This window comes from Diadema antillarum, unplaced genomic scaffold (assembly GCF_040938485.1).
Source record: "Diadema antillarum isolate AM-2024a unplaced genomic scaffold, OU_Dant_1.0 seq00000484_RagTag, whole genome shotgun sequence".
In the NCBI taxonomy this organism is placed as follows: domain Eukaryota; kingdom Metazoa; phylum Echinodermata; class Echinoidea; order Diadematoida; family Diadematidae; genus Diadema; species Diadema antillarum.
The window spans coordinates 1091661-1116942 of record NW_027271447.1 but is presented as its reverse complement, the minus strand read 5'-3'; the positions used below and the strand labels follow the sequence as shown (position 1 = coordinate 1116942).

Below are 25282 nucleotides of genomic sequence, written 5' to 3'. Positions count from 1 at the left end.
AATCTTGTCTTTTACTTCATCCCATCCAACAAGCACAAAAAAGTTGCTTGTGACTTGCATATGCCCCTGTCCACATGTCTTCGCTAATGCATGTCTGCCGGTGTATGTGAAGTGTTGGAGGCATTTCCACACTCAAACTTTTCATGGTCCATGGACTAGATATCAAATGCCTTAGCGAATTTTATAAGCCACTGAATGTGACAGTAGAAATAAAGGAATTAATTACCAGCACAATCAAATGCTGGATAGAACAAGCATGAGTTTCAAATTATGCATGCTTTGGTGGTTTTTCCCGGCCTTGCTCACACAAGCTCATCCATACAAAATCCAGATGCCCATGAACTCGATTTCAGGTGCCTTAGCAAATTTTATAAGCCACTGAATGTGTCGGCAGAAATAAAAGGATTTATTACCAGCAAAATCAAGTGCTGGATATAACATGCAAAAGTTTCATATATTATGCATGCTCTGGTGATGTTTCGCGCCCCTGCTTACACAAGCTCATCGACACAAAACCCAGAGCTACAAAAGGCAGTCAGTAGCAACCTGGCATAGAGTTCATCAACAACTTAGAGACTTGTAGACCATGTGATTGCAATGCTACGGATTCACTGATTGATGAGCATTCTGTCCATGATCATGACAGTAAGCTGTAATGCCCTTATTCCTAACAAACTGTACTTAGGCCCTTTTGCATCTCAGTATTATCTCCACATATTCAATGCAGCATGCATAGGGGCAAATTCACACGAAACCACCATCCTTACGAAAAAGGGAAACACAAGGACTGACCATCACTTCTTTTCTGTTTTTTTTACCAGTTGGTAAATACTCAAAGGTTTGAAGTACCGTAGGTCTTTGGAGTAGAGGTAAGGTAAATTCAAGGTGTCTACAGGAAGTCTGCTTTGAGTCTCCACACACCCTCCTTGGATGCACTCCGGTGGAATGTGCAAACCTGTCGCAGCATGGAGCGGAAGAGCGCCGAGTTGGACTTCTCGATTTTACCGACAAAGGCCTCCAGCAGCTCGTCGGTGGACGCCTGGCCCGGAATGCGCGACTGATTGCTGACAAAATCTACCATCTGCATCATGAGATCGTCGTGTTCGGTCCCCACGGGCATGCCCCTACTTCTGACTCTAAAGTCGTCATCATCATTGTCGCTGTCGTTGTCGCCATCATCCCGATTGTCCTGGAGGTGATTGCGAGCTCGCATCCTGGCCAGGAGACTTGAGGAGGATGGCATGTCGGCAGGCTCATCGGTATCGGCGTTCAGGTCCGAGGCAGTTGCCATGTCCCCACCGAACATCTTCTTACTCCCAAACAGCTTCTGGAATGAATAAGTGACAAGCCTCAACATTTTCAGACACTGTCCTGCTATTTTCTATTTAACCCCTGATGAAAACTTGGCTATATTTCTTTTGAAACCAATGTTCTGCACACATTAAGTTTACTCTCGATGTTTATCATTTCAAAGCTCCTTTGTGGAGGATACCTATATACTTGAAGCCTGTTGTCATTTTTCCTCTACAAAGATAAAGTATTCAACTTTGGCCTGCAATATTCTTTATTTTACACCCCCATGCTTAACTGATGCTTGGTAGATCTGCAATGAAAGTTGCATGTACCACTAAATGACCTGCTTTACCTGGAAAACCAACCATGTGGCAAAGTATGTATCTGATAAATTTACAAACTGAGTCCAGTCAAGTCCAGAGACTTGAGGAACAAACATACATGTGTCTTGCCTTCTCCTCATGCTTACTGTGTAAGCCATTACCGTAAAACAAGGAATCTTCGTGTGCATTTTCATTTCGCAAATTTCGAGAGCGCTGACACTCGCGAAATTAAAATACATGCGAAAGTTCTTGTCCACACAATATGAATTGGATGCCAGTTGCAATTGATGAAAATTTCACGCTGCAAGAATTTAGAAAGGCCATTGGCTCCAATTTGCGAAATTTTCATACCACGAATATATCGTGTTAAAGGGATGGTACAGTATTGGTAGAGATGAGAATTGGGCTTTTAACTTTTTGCAAGATACCAAGAAAATACTTACGATATAGTACAGAACATACCATTTCAAAAGGAATTCAAAGTTTATTTGATGAAAATCCGGTTTAGAATGACTGAAACATCCAAAAACAAAGTAAAACAAAGCGATCGTAATAAAGTGTGGGTCCCACACTTTATTAGAATCGCTCTTTTTTGGATATCTCAGCCATTTCAAAAACAATTTTCATCAAATAAACATTGAATTCCTCAAAGAATTACATGCTCTTTCATATTTCATAAGAGGTTTCTCATTATCTCACCAAAAAATGTTAGAAACCTGAAATTAGGTCTCAACCAAAACTGTACGATCCCTTTAAACAACAAAATTTAACAACAGAAGAAAATGTCACAATGTGCTAAGTTAATAGTGCAATTACGTCTGTGACTGCATCTGTGTCAATTCCGTAAAACAACATTTTGCTAAATTTTCTGTAAGCTCCTCATTTGCGAAAATATCTGTATGTGAAAATCACAGCTTATACAGTAATTTTGTTATATATCTACTTTAGGGAGGACCCTACTGCTTCTGAAAGATGGAATGTCTTATGTTTTAAAAGCATTGAGATTATTTCAAGCTAAGCACTTTTTGAATGTTTGTTGTTTTTGCTACTGGCAGCTATGGAAAAGATTTAAACTACCACAATGAATGAAAAAGAGTTGACTTACCTTCTTTTTGGCAGGGGTTGCCTCGGTTGAGTTCTGCTTGACAGTATTGTCAACAAGCTTGCTGTTCTTCTTCACCCCAAATCGAGGCCTTTATGATCAAAACAAGATTGTTAATCCATGTAGAGTATCCATGAATATTGTCGAATACCTGGTTTACAAAAACCACCGATGTTCTTCAAAAACATGCCTTGATAAGCAAAAGTAATGGATATCGAGTTCAGATCAAAAAGGTTTCATAACATTCAATTACAAAATACATGTATGGAACAACTATTCACTCCCAGAAGAACATAACATGAATGGAAAGAGCAACACGGTATTCACTAAACTAAACTAACCTGACACTTTTAACTTTGGGTGTGTCAAGCACTCTCCTAAAGCATGCCATACTGTACAATACCTACAAGGGGAAGAGTTTGGTCATATTGACTTCCAAGGCCAGAACTCGTCAAGATAGATTGGAGGCATAATTTACCATTTGCAGATGAAACAAAAACAAAGCATCAGTGCTTTAAAATAGTTCTAAAATGTGAGTTAGGGATAGAAGCAACCACTGTAAAAATGTGAATCTGTATAATTGATGTTAAGTGTTGTTAAATACACAAAATGTGAACAGTAGTTCTAATGAAAATGTTTCCAGACTAAAACTGTCTACAGTTATGGTTTGTTGAGAAAAAAACACTGATATCTCCTTATATTTCAGGCTTTATTGCAAAAAAAAATCTATATGGTAGGATTTTTTTGTGATACAACAGACATACACATATGCATCAAATGTGATATCTTGAACGTTTTTGAAATCACTGCTCCCAAAGGTAAACTGGACCTTTAAACTTTGATAGTCCAAGATAAATGCAAATTTCTTCTCTTCTACTTACGTGGCCCCCTGTGATCCTCCAGCCGCTCCGGTCCATGTCGGGATCCCAGAGGTGGCCCGGTGGCAGTGCCTCCTGGAGAGGCGAACCGCATTGGCTGCCTCCTTGGCAACGCGATCCGCCTCGTTCTCCACCAGGACGAAGTCGGGGTTGGCCGACTGCATGATGTTGTCGTGTTGCAAGGCACTGTGCACCCCTATCGTACACAATACACAGAACACGAATTATAGCATGGAGAAACAGAAAAAGTGGCAATCAATTTACTTATCCTGTCTCAGTACTCACTCTAAATAAGTTGTTTTGCAAATCAACCCAAACTTTGCTTCTTCTCTCTCATTTTTTCAATTCAATTTTAATAAATTTGTGTGTTTAATAAAGGAACCAGCCCCCCAAAACAACTCAGAACTCACGAAAGAAAATGTTTTATACAAACTTCGATGTAGAAAATAAGCATTCATATTCACAGGAATGCATTGTCGTCCCATGGTTTGCTTATTTGCAAATCTGAAAACGGCGAGTTTCCACTACACTGCGGGTGTGTTGCATGCTATAAGTCGCAGCCACTTACTGAAAAAGTACAACACACAGAGTAGGTGTGGGCTCTGAAGCAATTTGACTCTATGATTTCAAGGAAGTGGAAGACAACAACAAGAACAAAACAAATGGCCACAAAGTCATGCTTCAATATGATAATTTTGATACTCTCAGAGGCGGAACAAGGAACATGTGGTATCTCTATGGCACACACACTGATTTTAAGCTCAAACAGCCACATAGAACACTTAAGATACAGAAAATGTCAACCAATGTGCTCAGCTGATTAGGCCCAAAAAAAGAATTGTTGCATTGGCGTAACCCGCCCGACCCTAAAAATTCCGCCGACCCCATGTTTTTTTATAATTTTTTTTTGCTATCGATATCAAATATCTTGTTGATTGCGATCGCGATCGCACAAACCCGGAAGTGGAAACGGCTCTGGGGATATCGGATGTACGAGGGAGAGATCTAGCGCCTCGCATAAGCCTTCCTTGATCAGTACGTCATTTGTTTCCAACACGGACACGTACTCTAACAAGATTTATTCAGTGTATACGTAGCATTCAGACTGCGATGTATTGTGCACAGTTTTGCCATCTAGGTTTCTTGTGTGGAGAACTTACACGAATCTGTATATGTGGGACTGTAATAGAGATCGCCGTGTGCGATGAAAAGATCGTACATATGGGTCAATTTGCATCTATCTTATCTAAGTCAAAATAGTAAAATATGAAGTGAAAACATTCAGGATAGGGATTTCAACATCTTTAAATTCTGAGAAGGGGTATAATTCCAGTAATAGCGGCCTCATAAATGATTTGTAGAATAGATGAACACAGCACATTCGGTGCAGCAGTTGTAACTGTTTACTGAGCTGAGCACGAGTTTTACACGTAAAATGCAGGTAGCAAAAAAAAAAAAAAAAAAAAAAAAAAAAAATCCGCCCGACCGACCCTATTTGAAAATCTCATGTTACGCCAATGCAACAATTTTTTTTTGGGGGGGCCTTATACAACTAATGTTAGAGATGTAAGTTTACTATGAGCCACTGCCACTGTTTGAGTTCGTACCACTCTTCTTGAAAAGTTTCTGCAAGACATAGTTGTCCTGGTCTGCATTTTTGGCTGTCTCCTCCTCCTCTTCCTCCTTCTTTGGGATGAACGTTCTGTGCTTGGCAAGATGGGGAATCCTATGGCCATCAATTTCTGCAGGGGAGTGGAAGTCGATTGCTTTGAGGCATGACATTGCTTTAATACAAATTGTACCGCTTGAATGAAATGAAAGAAAAACTTGAATGAACACAAGGATCCTGCAGAGTCCTGAACAGCAATGACTGCGTTGAAGAGTTTTTAATCCGTCGAAGATTGGTCCCGAGTATACTGGGCCTGGAGTCTATGGGAAATGTGTGTTTTTGCAAAATTGGCCCGTCCTAATCAGGTCAATGACAACCATACCTCAAATGACATGTAATGGCATATGGTTTATTTCCGTATTTATTCTATGCAGCTCACATCACAATGCAGACACCAACAAAAATGAAGAAACTGGAGCAATCCATAAAGCAGTTTAAGCTTTACCCATTACATCTGGGGCGATTAAACTTGACGATGGCAATTGCTACCAAAAGACATCTCTTTAAGATATCTGGAAAGCTAGTAAAAGAGGGTTATAAAAAGGAAGGAAATATGTTTTTCCTGTTTTTTGCGGTTACTCTCCCTGAATAAGATGACAGGCTCAATCTCTATCATTATGAACACCAATTGAAAACAAAAGGAATTAGCCTGCGATTTGAACCTGCATTACCTACTTTTTACCCAACAGCAGCACTGCAAAACTGCGGCCGATTCATGGCAGTGAAATAAACCTAATGCCTCACCTCTCTTTCATTCTCTCTTGGTCTCATTTATGATTCATTAGCCTTCACTAAGGCGATATATAAAAATGAAGGGAATTTGTTGTGAGTTGTTGTTGCTGTTGGGTTATTTTTTTCGGGGGGGGGGGGGGGGGGGGGGGGTGTCGTTGCTGTAGTTGTTCTTTTCTCTCTTTATGGGAGGGGAGTATTTTCACACATCATGTCACTGCCCTGAGCTGAAAAAAGAAAATGCCTGTAAAGCTGGCTTACTATCTCCAACACAAACTTACTTGAAGTCATCATTCTTTGTTCTTAAAAGGAATTGCACACTTTTTTTTTTTGGAAAAAAAAAGTGACAGTTACAACTATCAAGTGTGAGTGGGTCCTTATTTGGATTCCAGAAAAGAATTTCGGACAATAACAATGTAAAAATGATGTTCATGAATGCCCTAGAATGAAGTTGCTGATATCACACAGTTTTAATTCATACAGACATCTGCAATAAATATCACCACACCACTGCATGGTCGACTCAGAGCATACTCACTGGCATCTTTTTTTCTCCTTCGTTTCTCTGCGCTCGACTTCAACTTCTTCTTTTTCACCTCTGACAGTGAGTTTGAGGAATGAGGATCCTCTAGATGGGAATGTTCACGATCTGTAGAGTTTAGTCTCTGTCTCTTTGGGGGCGACATTGTGTCCCTCTCCTCAGAAGCTTGATTCAGTGAGTGTGTCTCTGAGACTGCGGTCCTGTCTCCCTGAATGGCAAGAAAGGATGTTGAGTTGCTATGGAAACTGTGAGACGCAGACACCGATGATGAGACTGCACCATTCGCATATCCACTTCCTCCGTCCGCTTCAACCTTGATACCTAGTCTCTCATTGCGCGCCTGCTTCCTCTGTAGCATCTCTCGCTGTATGACTTCCGCCCTCTTCCGTCGCCTCTCCGCCGCCTCCTCTGCCGCTCCTTTGCTCCGGCCCAGCTTCGTCAGGGGGCCGATGCTGGCCTTGGACCGGGGCGCGTCCGGTCGCACCTCGGAGCCAGTGCCCGCGAAGATGGCACTGGTCTCCGTACTCTTGCCCTTGTCGGCGGTGCCGAGGGTAAAGAGCTCAAAGAGATCATTGGACTTGAAGAAGCGACGCTGCCGTGGATCCTTCAGGACTCTATTAGTCAGGAACTGTTTGAAGATTTGCCTGAAAGACAAATGATGAGAACAGTGGTGCTGTCAGATCCTGTTTAGATTTCAAATGTTACACACCTAGCACATCTATAGATAAATGAAGCCATTTTTTTTTTTCAAATTCAAGAAAACTGCTTCCTTCAATTACCAGATTTCAGATGCATGAATAAATATATATAGGCCCTGTTATTAGTGTAGGGAGTGTCAACTAAAGTAAATGTGGAGTAAATAGGTCAGACTAGCAGCAGTCTGTGTGGTAATGCCATTCCACTGGAATCAAATGTATCTAAAGAACAGAATTCCTTCAAAACTCAAATCTCCTTTAGACAATGAAGGTGTTCTTGGCACATCCAAGACCCGATGCCCTCTGCTCCGTACCTGTGGTAGATTTTCTCTTCAATGGTGCCAGCCGTCAGGAGCCTGTAGATTGTGACCTGTCTCTTCTGGCCGATCCTCCATGACCGCTCCCGCGCCTGGGTGTCTGTGCTGGGATTCCAGTCTGGATCAAATATGACCACCCTGTTGGCTCCGGTCAGGTTGACTCCGAGTCCACCGACTCGAGTCGTCAGCAGGAACAGGAAGATGTTGGGGTCCTAGGAGACAGGGTGAAAGTCCTTTGATTCACTTATTGTCTTTAGTTTGTTGCCATAAACCACACTACACTTTTTATGGGGGACGTTGAATTCAAATTTTCACTCCATATACTGATTGGTAAAGCACATCTGATTTGGTTGCAGCGAGTCTACAGGACCCTTTTTAAAGCAATGATCCTTTTAAAAGTAGTTTCTAACACACCCAAAACTCACACTATTCTGAGGTACAGTATGTCCATATTAATGGCTACATTTACGAAGCCCTACAAGGAATTCATAAGGATATCTTACAATATCAGCACACAAGAGCACACAGTCCCCATTGAAATGCTGTCATTTTAGTGTTCGATCAAAATCTTCTTACCTTTCATGTGACTCTGCAATTTTGCACCAAAACTTCTGTTTTCATTCCAGTACGGCATAACATTTATTCAGTAAACAATAGAAACAGTTCACAAGTTTTCACAAGAAGTTAAAAAAAAAAAGCAACACAATTTACAAAGCCACCTAACAGAAGAAGAAAGCAGACAAAATGGGTTACAAGACTACATAATTTGTGTGCAATACTGTATAAGCTCTTATTCTCACACAGGTTTAATTTACACAAATTTGGCAGGAATCACAGTTGGATCACAAATTTAAGAACACGCGAAAATGTCACCATACACTAGGGTAATAGTGCATTTATAATAGCCTCGGTGTCTAATCACAAAAACAACATCTTGCGAAAATGTCCATAACCTCCGCATTGGCGAAAATATCTGTATGCAAAAATAACAGCTTATACAGTAAGTACAGCAAAAGTTGTGAATTGCATGCACCTTCATGAAAAATTATGCAATAATTACATTTGTTCTCTGGGATTAGCAGAAAAGTATTGGCAGGAAACCACACTTACTGAGTTGAACTTGTTGATCAACGGCTGTCTGGACCCTATTGATGTGGTTCCATCCATTCTCATGTATGTATAGTAGTCCTTGACATAGTCTTCCATAATGTCCAGCATCTATTGCAAAAGAAACAAAAATGCAAAACACATGACAATAGGGATTTTGTCAACTCATAGATCTGCGTGTAATCCTATACAACCACACACACACACATACACTTTGTCGTCATGGCACTCTCAGAGGTCAAACATGTGACAAGGTCATTCTTATAAACACAATTTCTGACACCGACAAATATGAAAACAGGTCTGCATAGAGTAAATGTGGACCAGATCCTTCAAAAGCAATTGACAAATAGATAACTGCAATATTTTTTTACAGACTAAGGACAAATCACATGGGCAAAAAATGGACCCAATGACAGCAACATACAGGGGATTGTAATTTTCCCTTTTGAACACGCACCTATAGATTTGAAATCTGCAATTTGAACAGTACATGGGAAGCTGGATGTAACAAGGATATGTACAGTGTACAGCCGTATATATAATATTCAAAGCTATACACCTCAACAATATGAGATATAATATTTATGTAACAATATGTATTAAATCCTTACTGTGCCTTATTCGATGTTGGCATACCCACTGGAGTTCTTCCATTGGCAAGGATGTCTGAGAATAGAGCTTACCTAATCCACTTTATCTGCATTGTTTCACCCTGTCCTTGTTGTTTGACTGATTAGCACATTGTTACACCCGAATGGGCTGGCTAACTGGCGCTTACAATGTATGTGAAGTTTGCCGATAAGCAAGCATAGCATGTTAACAGCCAATTGCTTAGACATTTACAAGGGAAAAAGAAAGCATCTATTGTGATATCTCTTGCACTGTCCATGCAGGATTTCAAGTGTATCTTGAGGTCTGAAATGAGACTAGCAAATGTACCTGCTTGCTCTGAGAGAAGAGGAGCACTCTATGGTTCTGTTTCTTCCAGAGTTTGAGGAGCGACTCCACCACAATCATCTTGCCTGATCGCTTCCAGTAACCAAACCGCTGGTCTTCCGTCAGATCATCGTCAGCAAGGTTCTGGTGGGAATAAATCTTGGGTCCACCCGAGACGAGGTCGGGGTGGTTGCAGATCTTACGCAAAGTGATGAGGCCAGCAAAGACCTGCAAGTACACAACAACAAAAGTACATAGTATCATTCATTCGCATCAAAAATTATCATCAGGAGGATACTCTGACACATGTATCTGAAACCTAGAGACACATACATTAAATCTATCCACAATAACAATCAGATTCCTACCAGGTAGGCTGTAAAAGTGGAAATTTTGGCAGTGTTAAAATTTTTGCGCATTTCACGCGACTAGAAACTGGTGCGAAAATAAAAACACACGAATACTTTTGCTTGCCATTTGTTCCAGAAGTTGATGTCTTGATTCCGCGGAATTAAAAACATGCAAAACTCTTCTTACCAGGCTAAGCGGGAAAAATTATTCACGCGAATATATCCACTTTTCAGTACCGATTTCGCTGGGTACAGAGAAACACTATGGACCAGATGTCTTGCTTGCTTGGAGGATAACATTGCTCTGTGTTGGGGCTTCAACCTTGTATATTGGTACTGAGAGCACAAAACACAATCCACTGGTTCCATCACCACCTCTTGGATCTCTCTCGAGGGATCCTCACCTGGTACTCGCCCCTCAGGATGAGGTTGCACTCCTTGGAGGCCAGGTAGTCCTCGTAGACCTGGGTCTGGTCCTCTGTCAGGTGGCAGAACAGCACCTGCTCGTTCTTGGAGGGCAGCTGAAGGGAATGGCGCACGTCAGCCTTCAGCCGGCGCAGCAGGTAGGGGCTGATGGTGTCACGCAGGATGCAGGCACACTTGTACGCTGTTTGTACCTGGACATTATGTCATGACAACACAGTACACACAATTAAGATAATAATTAATGATAATAATATAAATTAGAATTAATACAGCAAACTTGTTTCCATCACTGACCTTGGATTTGTGAGCTTCATCAAACTCACATAGCATCAGCTGATAATTAGACGGTAGAACTCCAAAACTATGTTTGGCATAATCATTTTTTTTTTTTCTTTAATGCCAGTATATTATACGAATTGCAATAACTGTTGTAAGACGACTGCGGACATAAGTGTTTGAATTTACAATCACGAAGCACTGGGAATAAGTGAAAATATGTATTATCCCTTTTCACGAGCAAAGTTAGTGAATTCCCAACAGGTCTTGAAAGCAATATATGACATATATGGGAAACAATACAGTCAAACCTGCCTTAGCAGCCATCTGTCTCTAGCAGCCACCTACCATCTACCGCTATTTAAAAAAAAAAAAAATCCTCAGAGAAAAGCCATATCAGAGACCCTGTCTACAGCGATCACCTATCTATAATGACCACTTTTTCATCTCCCTTGAGTTGCCGCTATTGACAGGCTTCACTGTGTCTTGTTTCTACAGATATCTAATATTCAGATACATCAGTCACCTCATGAAATTTGCAAAAATGAAAACATCCTGAAATATACCTATGCACTACAAAAATCTTAAAATGCCTCCCTGGTTCTAAGCTGAAGACAATTTCTGAGCATTAAAATAAAGTAAGGAAACACAACAAAATAATACAACCATATCAATCAAGATGTCACAGAATGGCACAATTCTGCACAAAGTCTGTGGCACTGACGCATAAATATATACTGTATACGCCGAATATTTCGCGAGGTTTTCATTTTCGCGAATTTCGCAAGTCAGGTGCTATTCGCGAAATTAAAGATGCGCGAAAATATTGACTCGGATCCTGATGTGAATGTGACGTACGCGTGTACACTTCTTTGTTCAGTACAGGACTCCATGATCGCAAATTTAACCACTAGCGAAATCGTCGGGAATTCCCGATTCGCGAAAATTTAGACTCACAAAATATATGGCGTATACAGTATGTCCCTCATCTTACAGTGATCTGCCATTAACTCTCAGCAGATGATGTTGTTACTATTGGTCCACGCATCGATTATCTCACCTGAACCTTGGAAGCATTGGCGTAGCCCCCCTGGATGATGGGAACTGAGAACTGCTGCATGAACACGGGCAACGTGCCCAACTTGCCCGGGAAGACAAAGTCGATCAGGGACCACAGCTCCCGCAGGTTGTTCTGCATTGGGGATCCAGTCAGGATGAGGCGGTGCGGGGTGCGGAACTGCATGAGCACAAAAGATTAACAAAGAGACTAAATCCATTAGTTTATACAGTTTTAAATACAAGAACAGATCGATTGTCATTATTGTTTTTGAATGAGCTAAAATGTTTGCAAGATCAGAGCTTCCAGCATTTTTCAAGTGATTCTGACCATGAAAAGACTCTGCATACCTAGGTATACATACTTCTGATAGATAAGACAAAATATAAAATGGTTTCAGTATCACTGGGCAAAGCAGAACTGTGTATTTCCTCTGAGAAGCCTTCAACACCCATCACACTCACTACAAATTTTCACTCTGTAAAGATTAGCCTTTCTGTGATTTCGAAGGCAGTCTGTGGCAAATGATTTGCAGGTGGTCCCACATGAACCTATTAGTGTGGGTATTGTGCTAGATAGAGGCACACTGAAGACAAATGATCACACAGGCAAAGTCTTATGCATATAACCCCATATGTGTGGATGCCAATGTTTCAGTCACTCCATTCAATGCATCTTCACTGCTGAGAATCATCTTGGACATCCAACAGTATCAGTCCAAATGAAAGTCATTTTCAAACGATCCACATAATTTTCAGAAGAGGTTTTTGTTTCTTACGAAAAACAGACCTGCTTGCAAGCCAGGGTGATCTCAGCATCAGGGTTACGGATCTTGTGGCCCTCATCCAGGATGACGTAGTGCCAGTTGAACTGGAGCAGGAGCTCCTGGCGGAGGCGCACGTTGGAGAAGGAGGTGATCAGGACACCGTGACCTTTGACCATGTCACGAACAAGGTATTCCTGAAAATAAGATAGAGGAAGCTGATGTTGAGAAATCCTCTGAACATTCTGGTGATTTTCTTCCCGCTCAATTTTCTTCAAGCACCATCTTATAAAAACAAGCCACACTAAATATAGTATTAGAGTGTCATCCAATAAAACAGAATCTGCATCCTTTTTAAGAAACACCACAACTCTTATTTTTATTAGCTAAAATATACCACAGACTATTGTATTTGAATAGCTATTCAGTCCTGTCCTACTGCATGACAATGATAAGGATTAAGATATTCCTTGTAAAGTGTACTTGAGAGGTTTGCACACTTATGGCTACATTAAAGTAGCCCAAATGTTGATGGGGCAGACCTGCCACTGGTTCAAACTCACCTTCTTCTTGCCGGAGAAGGACCCTGACTCATGTAGCACTGCCACCCTCATCTCAGGGTACCAAGTTTGAAACTCCTTCACCCACTGGTGGAGGACAGTAGCTGGACAGACTATTAGGACTGGACCAAGTCCTCGATAGCTGCAAGCACAGCAAATGGACACTAATTTAAACCCTGCCCTTTTCTCAGTCTCTGACAACGTCTGTCTATCTCTAGTAGTTGGACAGACTATCAGGACTGGACCAAGACCTCGATAGCTGCAAGCACAGCAAATGGACACTAATTTAAACCCTGCCCTTTTCTCAGTCTCTGACAATGTCTGTCTATCTCTCTATCTATATCTTTCTGTCTGTCTGCCTATCAATTATCTATACATTTATCTATCTAAAATTATCTCCCTACATGTCTCTCACTATTCGGTTGTCTTTCCCCTTGCATTAAAGACTACTCTTTGTCTTTCACAAATAAACACTTCATCAATGTTTCTCCCCTTACGGTATCTCCCTCATACAGCATCAATACACCATGCGTAAATATACATGTACATTTGTCGGCTGGTGGACATATCATTTGTGTAAAATCCTGCAGTCATACAGCTCACACAACTTTGTTCATTTAACATTTACATCACTGGGTCCATGCCACTAAAACAGGTATACACTGTACAAAGAATCACACAAAGTCATACACATCTCATCCAAGCCCAGGGGATACTCTGGCCTGGCTAATGGACTTCTAGCCCTCTGTTCGTAAACTGCAACACAGTTATAATATCACCAATGAAATCACAGTATGAAGGCATGGAACATTAATTGCCAGAGCATTTCTATACCCTATCAAGAAGATGAAGTAGGAATGATAAAATCAAGAGAGATACGAGAAATTAAGCTGCACCTTGCATGATTATTACTGCATAAGCTGTTATTTTTGTATGCAGATATTTTTGCGAATTAGGAGGCCACAGACATTTTTGCAAGATGTTGTTATTGCGATTTTGACACCAATGCTATCATAAGCGCACTAATGCTTGTCAGTTCAAGATATTTTCGTGTAATGATAAACTGGTGGTACAACAGTGATTCGCTAAATTTGCAAAAATTAAACCCTCTCGAAAATAAGTTTGTATAGTATATATTACATAACTCCTGGAGGACGGGAGCACTAAAGAAGAATATGACACAATTTAATGGACCATACACACTTAGGAGAAGGGGAGAGCCTACCTGAAGCCCTTGTTGAGAAGACGGCTCGTCCTCAGCCCTGCCAAGAAGGCGATGATCTGGATGGTCTTTCCCAGCCCCATCTCGTCTCCGATGATGCCTCCCGCCTTCTGGCGATGCAGCTCCCATAGCCACTTCACTCCAATCTTCTGGTACCTGTCATCACACAATAACATACGTCTACATTTGACCTACAACCTTGACCTTATAAATGCTTCACATAAAAAGTAGCACAGTCCCTTTTACAGTGGAAACCTTTTCTGTGTAACCATAATTAGAAAAATAATCTAATGAATAATAATAATAATAATAGAATAATGATACTACTACTACTACTACTACTACTACTAATAATAATAATGATAATAATAATGATAATAATAACAATAAATTAATAGTAATAATAATAATAGAGAGAATAAGAATAAAATTAATCTCGTTAAGTTTGTTTTTGAACTTTAGAACAAGAAACTACATCATGAATGACTCCCATAATACTTTGACGACATACAGCTTGATTATACCACATGCACTATGCATTCATATTTCAATGCAGCGTGGGCATGCAATATGTTGTTCCATAACACAATTACCATTTATTTGTCATTGCCTTGCCACTCAGACCTACTCAAGCTGTCAAGCAGCAACAGTTTACATAGGAAAGAAATACAGTCAACTTCGGATACCTCGACGTCGGATAAGCCGAATATCACTTACCTCGGGGGCAGAATGAAAGTCCCGATTGTTGCTATGGAGTTTACGTGTATTAAAATTCGCGTAGCTCGAAGAAAATAACTCGAAGTTCGGGTACCTCGAAGTGAAATCTACTGTCCCGATCTTATTTAACTTATTGTTTTTCCCAGCATGTAGCTCGAATCGAAATTGCAAACATCACTCAGCAGCATCTCCGATTAAGCGCGCATGGACAGCGAAGAAGACATGTCAAAAATCTTTTCACACTCGACTGTAAATATTCCCGACCAGAACAATCGCGCGCCCAAAGAAATACCCGGTACACAGCTGACAAGAAAAATCCCCAACACCTACAGGTCTACATACGTACACGGTATGCACATAGCACCCTTGCCAATGGAGTGCTTACGATAGCACTACGCTCTGCCCCATCATCTTCTTTTCTTTAACCACTGTGTTTTAATTCTTGATCATGATTGTCATACCGTGCGCGTAGATTACTTTACCGTCATGGTGCGCCTGCGTAGGTATTGACAGTTATATCTTTGGCATTAATCACGGTCCACTGTCCAAACATCAATCTCCTGCGTAGTGCCTTTTTTAACTTTTTTTTTTTGCCTTTCACGAGGTATGTTTCATGTATTCTTCCCAGAGAACGCAAGCACTGTTTTTTTTTTTTTTTTTCAGCAATGCGATTATGAAAATATTGTGGAATATGATGTGGAAGTATAGGCCGAGCATAATAAAGAATAGAATAGACAGGGCTCCACACTAACTTTTATCGGGCCACCAGTATCACTGATTTTTATTTTTTGGTGGTCGAATTTTCTCGAAATTAGAATCTGGTGACACACCAAAAAAAAAAAAAAAAAAAATGGAGAAAACATTAGAAAAACTAAATCGGTCCTACTAAACAAAGAAAAATGAATATTAAGCATTATTAAAGTGATACAGATGCCCATGTCTAAAACAAATGAATAGAAAATCCATCATCCTATTCTGAGTTTTAAGATTTAGCAAATAGGCGCATAAATTATTATAAAAGTTGATGCCTATATATTTAGGAGGTCAAAACTTACGTTTGAAATGAAAAAAGTGGGAGTTGAATGTTATTGTTACTCATTTCCGAACGTCAAAGCAAACATCAAACATTAATTTTACCATTGAACGCAGCTGAATGTTACTGTTATTCATTTCGAAATTTAAAAGCAAACATCATACAGTTATTTCAGCATCGTATGGAGCAGAATATTACTGCAACTTCCGAACACAAAAGCGATCATCTGACATTTATTTTAGCATCTTCCGGAGCCGAATGTTATTGCTATTTCCTTTCGAAAGTATAAGGAAACATCCGACACTTATCTACCCATCGTACGGAGTTGAATATTGTTTTTCATTTCCGAACGTCAAAGCAAATATTCGACATTTATTTCAGCGTCTTCCGGAGCCGAATGTTATCCTTATTCATTTCTGAACGCAAAATCAAATATCTGACATTAGTTTTAGCACCATACGGACCTGTCGAGTCTTATCGTTTTTCATTTCCAAAAGTATGAGCAAACATCCGACATTTATCTTAGTATCTTACGGAGCCGATTGTTACCGCTGTTCATCTTCAAAAGTAAAGGCAAACATCCGACTTTTCTTGGTGGCGCGATAGGGCCACAAAAATCTTCATTTCTGAAATTTTGATTTCAATTCCGATTTTCATTCAATTCATTCATATAAGAGTCGATTGAATTCCAATTGACAAGCATGCAAACAATCGGTAGGCACTATAACAGATACCATGTTGAACATCGATAAACGTCGGATAAGTCGAAGAAAATTTGACGCACGTAAGCGTACCTCGAATTTCGCGTACCTCGAATTTCACGTACCTCGAACCATTTTCTTCAGTCCCGACGAATTCGAGGTATCCGAAGTTGACTGTATTACAAACTAGCTGAATTTTGACTTGGGGAATGGGAAGAAATATGAGTGACAAATGTCAAACCTGTACAACCGCTTCCAGATTCTGGCAGGGATCTTGAAGCCTCCGTCAAGGTCAACATCCTCCTCCTCAGAATCTGATATGCTGCTAGAGTCTCCATCCCCTTCACCATCTCCCAGTCTCTCTCTCTTCGCCATCTTGGCTTCCTTCTCTCTCAGCTCTCTCCTCTTGTGTTCCTTCAGCCGTCTGGCATACTGCTCCTGTGTACAGAGGCAAACCAAAGGTTCATCGGAATCAAAATTCAGGTCCAAGCAACCATTGTGTGCTGCTCCGTGTGATGCAATGTGAAGTATGTGTCATTACTTTCCCCTGAAGTTAAACTGCAAGGGGCAATGGTTTTGGCATAATTTCAAAAAACAGGTATCCAGATGTCCATGGCATATTGATACATATATATAGATATACATCCACGAATTAATACTCACACACACACAGACATAATAGTACACGTCAAGCACACTCAGAGAAACGAACACTTACACCCGCATAAATGATAAGACGTTTCATATCATAGCAATTGGTGTCAAAATCATACATACAGCAACTGCAAGATGCCATCCTGTTTGTAACTGAGACATATTTATAAGCATGACTTTTAAGGGATAGCATAGTATTGGTAGAGACAAGGATTTGGCTTTTAACTTTTTGCGCAATACCAAGACACCACTTATGAACTAGTACAGAGCATGGCATCCTAGGAGGAACTCAAAGTTTATATGATGAAAATTGGTTTTGGAATGGCTGAGACAGCCGGAAACAAAGTAAAACAAAGCAATCGCAATAAAAGGTGGGTCCCACCTTTTATTCGGATCACCTTGTTTTGGATATCTCAGCCATTTCAAAACCAATTTTTCTCTCATAAACGGCAAATTCTTTTTGGAATCACATGCTCTTTCATGTTTCATACAAGCTTTCTGATTATCTCACCAGAAAATGCCAGAAAACTTAAGTTAGGTCTCAACAAACACTATACAATCCCTTTAATCTTTCCCGGAGAAGTCCACAACTTCACTTTTCACTCGCCATCACACCTTTACTGTGATTCTTACTTGAGAGGAATCATCTTGGACCTTGCCCTGTCTAGACTCCCAGGCTTTTTTGGACCGTATCCGAGCCCGCCGCTTCAGATCGCTGAGACTGGTGATGGTTCCATCCTGGACTGCTTCTACCAGCTTCCTCTTCTTGGGTCGGGCAAATCGTCTGCCCGGTACTTGCTCCTCCTCTGCATCACAGAGAATAAAGAAACTCAGACAACGGTTTTCCAGAGTCAAGATAAGTTTATACAGCCATCCCATGATAAAAGGAAGCAACTCTGTGGAATGAGTTTCTTAGTAAATGAAGAAAAACATAATTGTTTTATGATGAAATGTGTAGCATTGCTACCTTTTGACGTCTCTATTTCGGAAATTATGTGTCATATGACCTCAATTTCTTCACCATCATGTAGAGCATACAAAAATACCCTATATCAAGGGGGGGAAAATGGTTTTGATAAAAATTCAGAGTTACTTCCTTTTGCCTTGGGGTGGCAATATATAGTATGCCATTGACAATGTCAAAGCATGGCTCATGATTTGATATCATTATTGAGGTCATATAAACGCATCCTTTTCTTGCACCTTCATTCTCACAAAACTTTGCACACATCATACACTTACAGTGTAGTTACTGTGCAACTTTCCAGCAAACACTGTACCATCCTTTGATTCCCATCTCTCAAAACTTAACGACTTCATCTTAGCACAAATATCTGATGCCAGACTGCAATATCTATGGATGATTACTTTCAATTACCTCCAAGGTGAAACTTTGCAAACCAGAGCATTGCAGACTTTTAATTCCTGCTTTTTTTTTCAACACTTAATGAAACAACAACTTGATTTACTTTCACAGAAGAAAAATGTGGGAGAAAAAAGAAAGCAACACTGAAATGTCTTACCTGAGTTGGCATCGTCATCAAAGTAAGCCTCATCCTCAGAGTCTCTGTCAGGGATATACTCCTCATCTCCGTCGTCAAACATTTCCCCATCGCTGTCCCAGTTCTCCGTCAGGTCCCTGGCCATTGCTGCTTTCCTCTGTGAGGCCGACGCCCCTCTGTCCCACTTCTTCTTCACCTTCTTGTAATGCTTGGGTTCAAACTCCAACCGCTTCCTCTCGGTCTTCTTCCCATCCTTGGTCGCTCGGGCCCCGGGGCGATCCGCATCCCTCTTTTGGCTCTCACTCGAGCCTTGCGCCACTTCTCCACTTGGCGGTTCCACCTTGGGTGTCAGTAGACTGTGAAGCAGGCTCCCGTCGTTACTACCCGAGGATGAACCCTTCAACTTGGCCTTGGACGACCCTTTCCACTTGGACGCCATCTTGTGCTTCTTGTAAAGCTCCACATTCTTTTCACCAAGAAACTTCTCGAAGTCAGTGATTATTGTCGGCTTTATTGTCTTGGACTTTGGTTTCTCGGATGATTCACTGAGGGTGAGGGAGGTCCCAAATGGGGTCATTTCTCCAAGTCGGACGAGGCGTTCGTGCTCCGTCTCCTTGGCGCGGCTTGGGCCAGGAGTGGTATCACTTGACGCGCCTCCACTGAGAAGTTTCTCATACACTGAAGCTGAGCCTCCTTCAGCTCCTCCTAGAAAGAGCAGATTATATATGATTATGGTCATGATGATTACTCATAAAGGCTACATCTATACAAACATTTTTACAGCTGTCTCTCATAACAAAAAGACAAGCACACAAACACAATTGGACATGTACAATACACAAATTAATTGCAAATAATACATAATGCACACACATCGTCATAAAAACACATTTCAGAAGATAACTGAAAAAACACTGACCACAAATTTTCAAACAGTGACACATTGCAGTCATTGGGAATCAACATATTTTGTCCGTAACTACATTTGTATGTCAATACAACACACTGAATCGTTGCCATTAACACAATAAGCCTGCAGTTGTAAACTTGTATTGTGTGTCTTAGAGGTTCTACTCGGACAGATTTACATCTTGCAAGACAAGTAGGAAATAACTATGCAACTCATCAGAGAAAATTCCCCTTCCACAGACAGATGTAATCTATTACCTTCATCAGATAGGTCTCCAAAGTCAGCATCTTCAATGTCACCAAGCAGAGGTTTTGCCAGATATTTACGTTTGGCCTTCAAACGTTTTAACTGTTTGGTCTGCAAATTGGAGAGAAACAAAGATTACACACATTAAAGAGCGAAAACAATTGCACTTCAGTGAATAATAAAAAGCACCAAATTCAAACCATTCATCAATATCAAAGTACCGTCTTATTAAGTAGCAAACAACATGAAGGAACACTATGAAAGACACTACAACACATAAATATTGATAGACGAGTATTTCTGACATGGATACTCTTCAAATATACTATCTTGCATTCACTTATCTTAATGTCATCACATTGGAAACCCATTATGCAGCATGGCTCAAATGCACATCATGGAAAATCTATGCAACAGTTACCTTGTTTTCTGTCTGTTTCTTGATGGTCTGCAGCTTGCGTTGCACCTCCCGACTGCTGGCAGATGAACCTGCCGGGATGCGGATGTTGGCTTGAGCCTTCTGCAGGTGTTTCAATTCTTGCTGGCAAGTTCTGTCAAATGAAATCGTACTCACTTTTGAACATGATATGCATGACAACACGACACTGAAACATGGAAAATCACTATGATCAATCCATAAGCAGCCTCCAGACCCTTCCAACTTCCCCCACACTAAAAGGAAGAAAACATGAACAAGGAATGATTTACTGATTTAGCTACCTATATTTCCATTGATTAACAGATTCTATTGCAGGTAGAATATTTATCAAAAAAGGGCTGCGCCTCTCAACATGGAAGGTGACCTGTGCAGCTGTGGTACATGTAACTTTAGTATAAAACTACAGGCTTGGCACTAATCCTTATAAACTTGTTACACACTCACATTTCAAACAGTGATATAACAGAATATAACTCTAATTCACATGCATCGATCTGCTTTGCTTCTTGAAAAATTAAGAATCACTTACTGTAAAAGTGTTTTTCATGGTGTTGAAGTTTTCGCGCATTTCGCGAAACCAGAAACTAGCGCGAAAATAAAAGCACACGAATATTTTTTTTTTTTTTTTTGACCAAGCGCGAAAAATTAGTAGTGCGAAAATATCCACTTTTACAGTATCTCATTCCACAACAAGAACACAGCAGAATGCTATTTGCAGTAGTTGTTTTATAGATTCATCATCAAAGACCATGGTACAGGGCTGACTTTTCCTTTACCTGATGCTATCCTGTACTGTTTGGAGCTCCTTCTCATCCCTCCGCCTGGCGAGCTGTGCCTCCTCTGCGCAAATGGCCTGGTCCACTTGGGCCAGGACGCCCTGCTCAAACTCATCCTGGTTGAAGACGCTCACTCCCAAGTCCTGCAGCTCGCTGGCCTGCTCCGAGACCGGCACCGCGTGGATCCTACTGGTGTCAACGTGGAAGATACTGGCACCTTTTGCCTTTTTGTTGACGGTCTCTGTGGCACCTTGTGTCTCGGTGTCATTCGCACCGCCATTTGTGGAAGAGTCGGTAGCCATAGACTCATTCTGAAATTCAAGATCACAATGTAGAATGTAACAAGACAACTATGCATGCCACTAATATTGGCCCTTACTCAACTCTTTCTGCACCAGGGACTTTGAACACTGTGTACAAGGCTATGGGGTTTTCAGTGCCTATCAACACTCGAAGCAAATTAAGGGTTCGTAAGTTTCTTGGCTCAGATATCACAGTGTCATTTGCACCAGGATGATATTGCAGCATGTTATTTATAGACCAAACCAGAAATAACAATGAGTGTAGCACTTCTACACATATCACACGTGAAGTTAGCTTCCTATGAAACAAGAAATAAATTATTTCATGTTGTACACCAATTTCAGTTAATTCCCCTCGTCTGTATTTTATGGATGGACATATTTCTATTCAACCCTTCAGATTACCAGAAAATTTTGCCAGTTATTTTCTTGCTAGTTAAATGGACATGGACTGAACAAGATTCCCAACTAATGGTACAGCTTGTGTACTTTCTACAGGTGTGCTTACAGAATGGAATGATGCCTAGAAGTAGAAATAGGCCATTTTCAGTTCTGCCAACGCTGCACACTGGCACTGGTCCGATGGTACCTGCCCAATAAATATCACTATCGGACCAGTAACTTTTTCAGGAATGGACCAGTAGCAAATAGAAAAACTGGGTACCTACTGGTCCAACAGACAGGTCGGACCAGTAGAAAAAATGGGTTATTGTGCAGCCCTGGTTCTGCTATCAATTATTTCTTTTTTAAATCAAACTAAAAGCTCCTGATGTACGCCTACTTCCACGCTAGGCACTCATCAAATCCATGCAGGTTTGTCAGAATTCCAAATAATGGGCTGTAGCCTGTTTGGCTGAGGAAAATTTTTCATCAGTTTCTTGACACAACTTCATATACAGAGCATTTTTTCCCATTTCAAAGCCAATACATCTCAATGGATATGTAGATCAAAGCCAGAACAGAAATATTTCACATTGCTCCTTCATTAATAAAATTTAACAAAATAAATGGAGAGAGGTGCAGCAAAACATATCCACAGAATAAAAACAGAGAAGCATCATGACTGATTGTTTGGTCGGTGATAACCTGGAGAAACTGCTGAACTTCTGCTTGGTTTCTTTGTACATAAATACTCAGAATATTATATAAACCAAAGACCTAGTACAAGGTGTTTAATTAGTTAGAACAAAATAAAATTGTTTTTTTTTTCTCTCTCTCTTTTGATCAAATTTCTTATCGATCACTCTCACCTTTAGTATGCCGGAGGTACTTGGCACTAGTTCAGACTGCTTGATAGACACTCCTTGAGAGTCATCCCCGTCGTGATCTGTATCCATGGTGATACAAACTTGTAGATCTCCTACAATGCCAGTCTCCAGGGGGAAATTCAACAAGATTCCTGTAAGTGCATTTGGTTAACTCCAATACTAAAAAAATCTGAGATACATTGTAGGATGTGACAGTTGGACTGTACCCACTAGAATCATTTAGGCACTAATATGCCAAGAAGTGGGACTGCTAGTGTGGGAATTCCTCTGCGGTATCAGTTTTATTCTCAGAGGAAAATTTCACTGGAGATACAAACTTATTATGAAAGTTATAATGAAATGGACAGGTGACGAAAAACAAAATCCACAGTTCAGCAAACAGCCCAATCAGTTCATTTTGGACAAAATGACCATCTGATGGCCAGCAATGACCAGCAAATTGACAACCTGTAAAATATTCAATGCAGCTTTGTTGCACGGCTCAACAAACAAATCATTACATTACCTTTTACCATTTCCAATATGAACATTATTGGTTGATATACTGTATCATGTGGAACATGCTAATTCACTTTTTTTACATACAACCGGATGTATCCAGTGGGCAGTACATTTACCAGTCTGAAACTGGGAGAAAATTGTACAAAATATTCTCCACAGTATAAACAGCACTTCAGCACAAGATTGGATGAGTCAAAAGCTTTGGCAGTTTGAAATCTTGCCTTGTTGCTGAGCCGAGTACAGTAACAAATAGACAGAAAGATCCGTCTGTCCGGAGGACTCTTTTGTATTTTGCCATTAACGCCGTCCTCCGTAGACAGACGGAAGGTTGTAGTACCCATTGCTGTGTGGATGTTCTTAACCACTGTCTCTATGGAAAATTGGGTGAGGTACCTCACCCTTCTCGATTGCGTCTAATTCACGGCTCTAGGTCGGTAAATTTAAGCTTGAATAGTTAAATCAACTATTCAAGAATAGACTACACTCACCAGATTAATGAATAATCCAATATTTCGGTCGAATTTTCAACGCAAAACACACATCAACCAGCCCGTCGCGTCGTCACGTTCAAACTGCAGAAACATACAGTATGAATCTATTAGCCAATCACATGCGAGGTAGTTTCTACATGTTTTTTTTACTTAATAAAGTACCTCGCATGTGATTGGTTTACAGATTCAAAATGGCGACTTACAGCTAGCGAACGGCGATGTTGCGATATGGATAAAATTTCTGCATTATAACCGCGTTACTGTGAGTATTTCGATTGCAAAATGTGAGAAATTAACCCCAAATATTGCTGCATAATGTGTCATATCATGTCAAACTTGTTTGAATGTAAAAAAGCTGCCTGTAATTTGGTTTATCGTAACGTTTTATCTGTGCGCTACTGCCACACAGTAGCTGGCATCATTGACTTCGGTCTGTATACGGAGGGGATCCGTGAAGCCAGACGCAGTCTCCGCGGAACATTCCCCGACGGACAGATACAGACCGATCTTTCGGTCAAAGTAACAAAGTGCTGTGCATTACAAAAGATACTAACTTTTGGCCTACTTACCCAAATTTTATTTTAATTTTCAAGGGTCCTGCTTTTAACCTGCTATCAAAGCATATCAACATTAATTTTCAAGGGTCCTGCTTTTAACGTTACCAAAGTATTGGTAACGTTAGTCGTTACATGTAAAATCCTACGCAAATGCTCATTTACTGCTCACTCATCAATAAATTTCAGTGGTAAAAAAAGAGATTGTATTCTGTACAGGTCTATCATTTCCCCATTATAAGCCGATCTGCTGAATCTACACATGATAACATTTTCATTCATTGTGACCGGATATTCGGGGTAATCAAATGTTATGTAAATTTACTAAAGGCAAAGAACCCACCAACCACTACCACCACACAGTGCAGTACGTCCGCCGTGTGGCACGGGGCTAGCCTCGGGATACATAACTTAAGTGTAAGTCGAGCTAACCGTGCTAACCGTACGCTGCTGTTTACCTTTTTTCACTCCACTACCGATACCGCCATACCGTTCTGTTAAACTGGGTAATTTTATGCCGACTCTTACCCCAAACACTGACAAGTTTAAGTGATTTTGGAGACATACAGCAGTGATTTCTTACCTGATTACGACAAGCTTTCTCCTCCCGTGTTTCGTGTTATCGTGCGAATACACTGGTACGCTTTTCCAAGCTGCTAAGTATGCTGTCTGTGTGGTCACGGGCCGGCCTGCGCCGCCGGTACATCACTCATCCGGTGTACGTATTACTGTATTACGAAACGCCTTCGTAATGCGGAGTGTACTACATTTGTACTAGTATTATTATATCAATAGGCTCTTTTCAGGCAATGCAGATTTCATTTTAGCTTGTAAAAAAGGTCATTCATTTTGTTCTGCTGTCTGGATTGGAGTAGCCCATATACACAACATACATTGTACCAAATGTAGTTTGTTTTCTGTTAATTTGTATAGATAATGCA

General features: G+C 40.6%; 1 protein-coding gene across 1 annotated transcript; it reads right to left on the bottom strand.

Moving 5' to 3' along the window:
- Window positions 1-673: 673 nt before the first annotated feature.
- LOC139733592 (DNA excision repair protein ERCC-6-like) lies at window positions 674-25000 on the bottom strand. The gene is made up of 21 exons (XM_071644405.1): window positions 24925-25000; window positions 22778-22900; window positions 21226-21536; window positions 20432-20561; window positions 20022-20121; window positions 18876-19556; window positions 17986-18158; window positions 16940-17136; window positions 14251-14403; window positions 13029-13167; window positions 12492-12662; window positions 11706-11882; window positions 10348-10560; window positions 9597-9821; window positions 8658-8765; window positions 7545-7759; window positions 6533-7179; window positions 5204-5338; window positions 3600-3792; window positions 2722-2809; window positions 674-1324 (listed from the first exon to the last, which is right to left on the bottom strand). The coding sequence occupies exons 2-21, from the start codon at window positions 22862-22864 to the stop codon at window positions 890-892; spliced, it is 4578 nt and encodes a 1525-aa protein (XP_071500506.1). The 5' UTR covers window positions 22865-22900; window positions 24925-25000; the 3' UTR covers window positions 674-889.
- Between the last annotated feature and the right edge of the window lie 282 nt (window positions 25001-25282).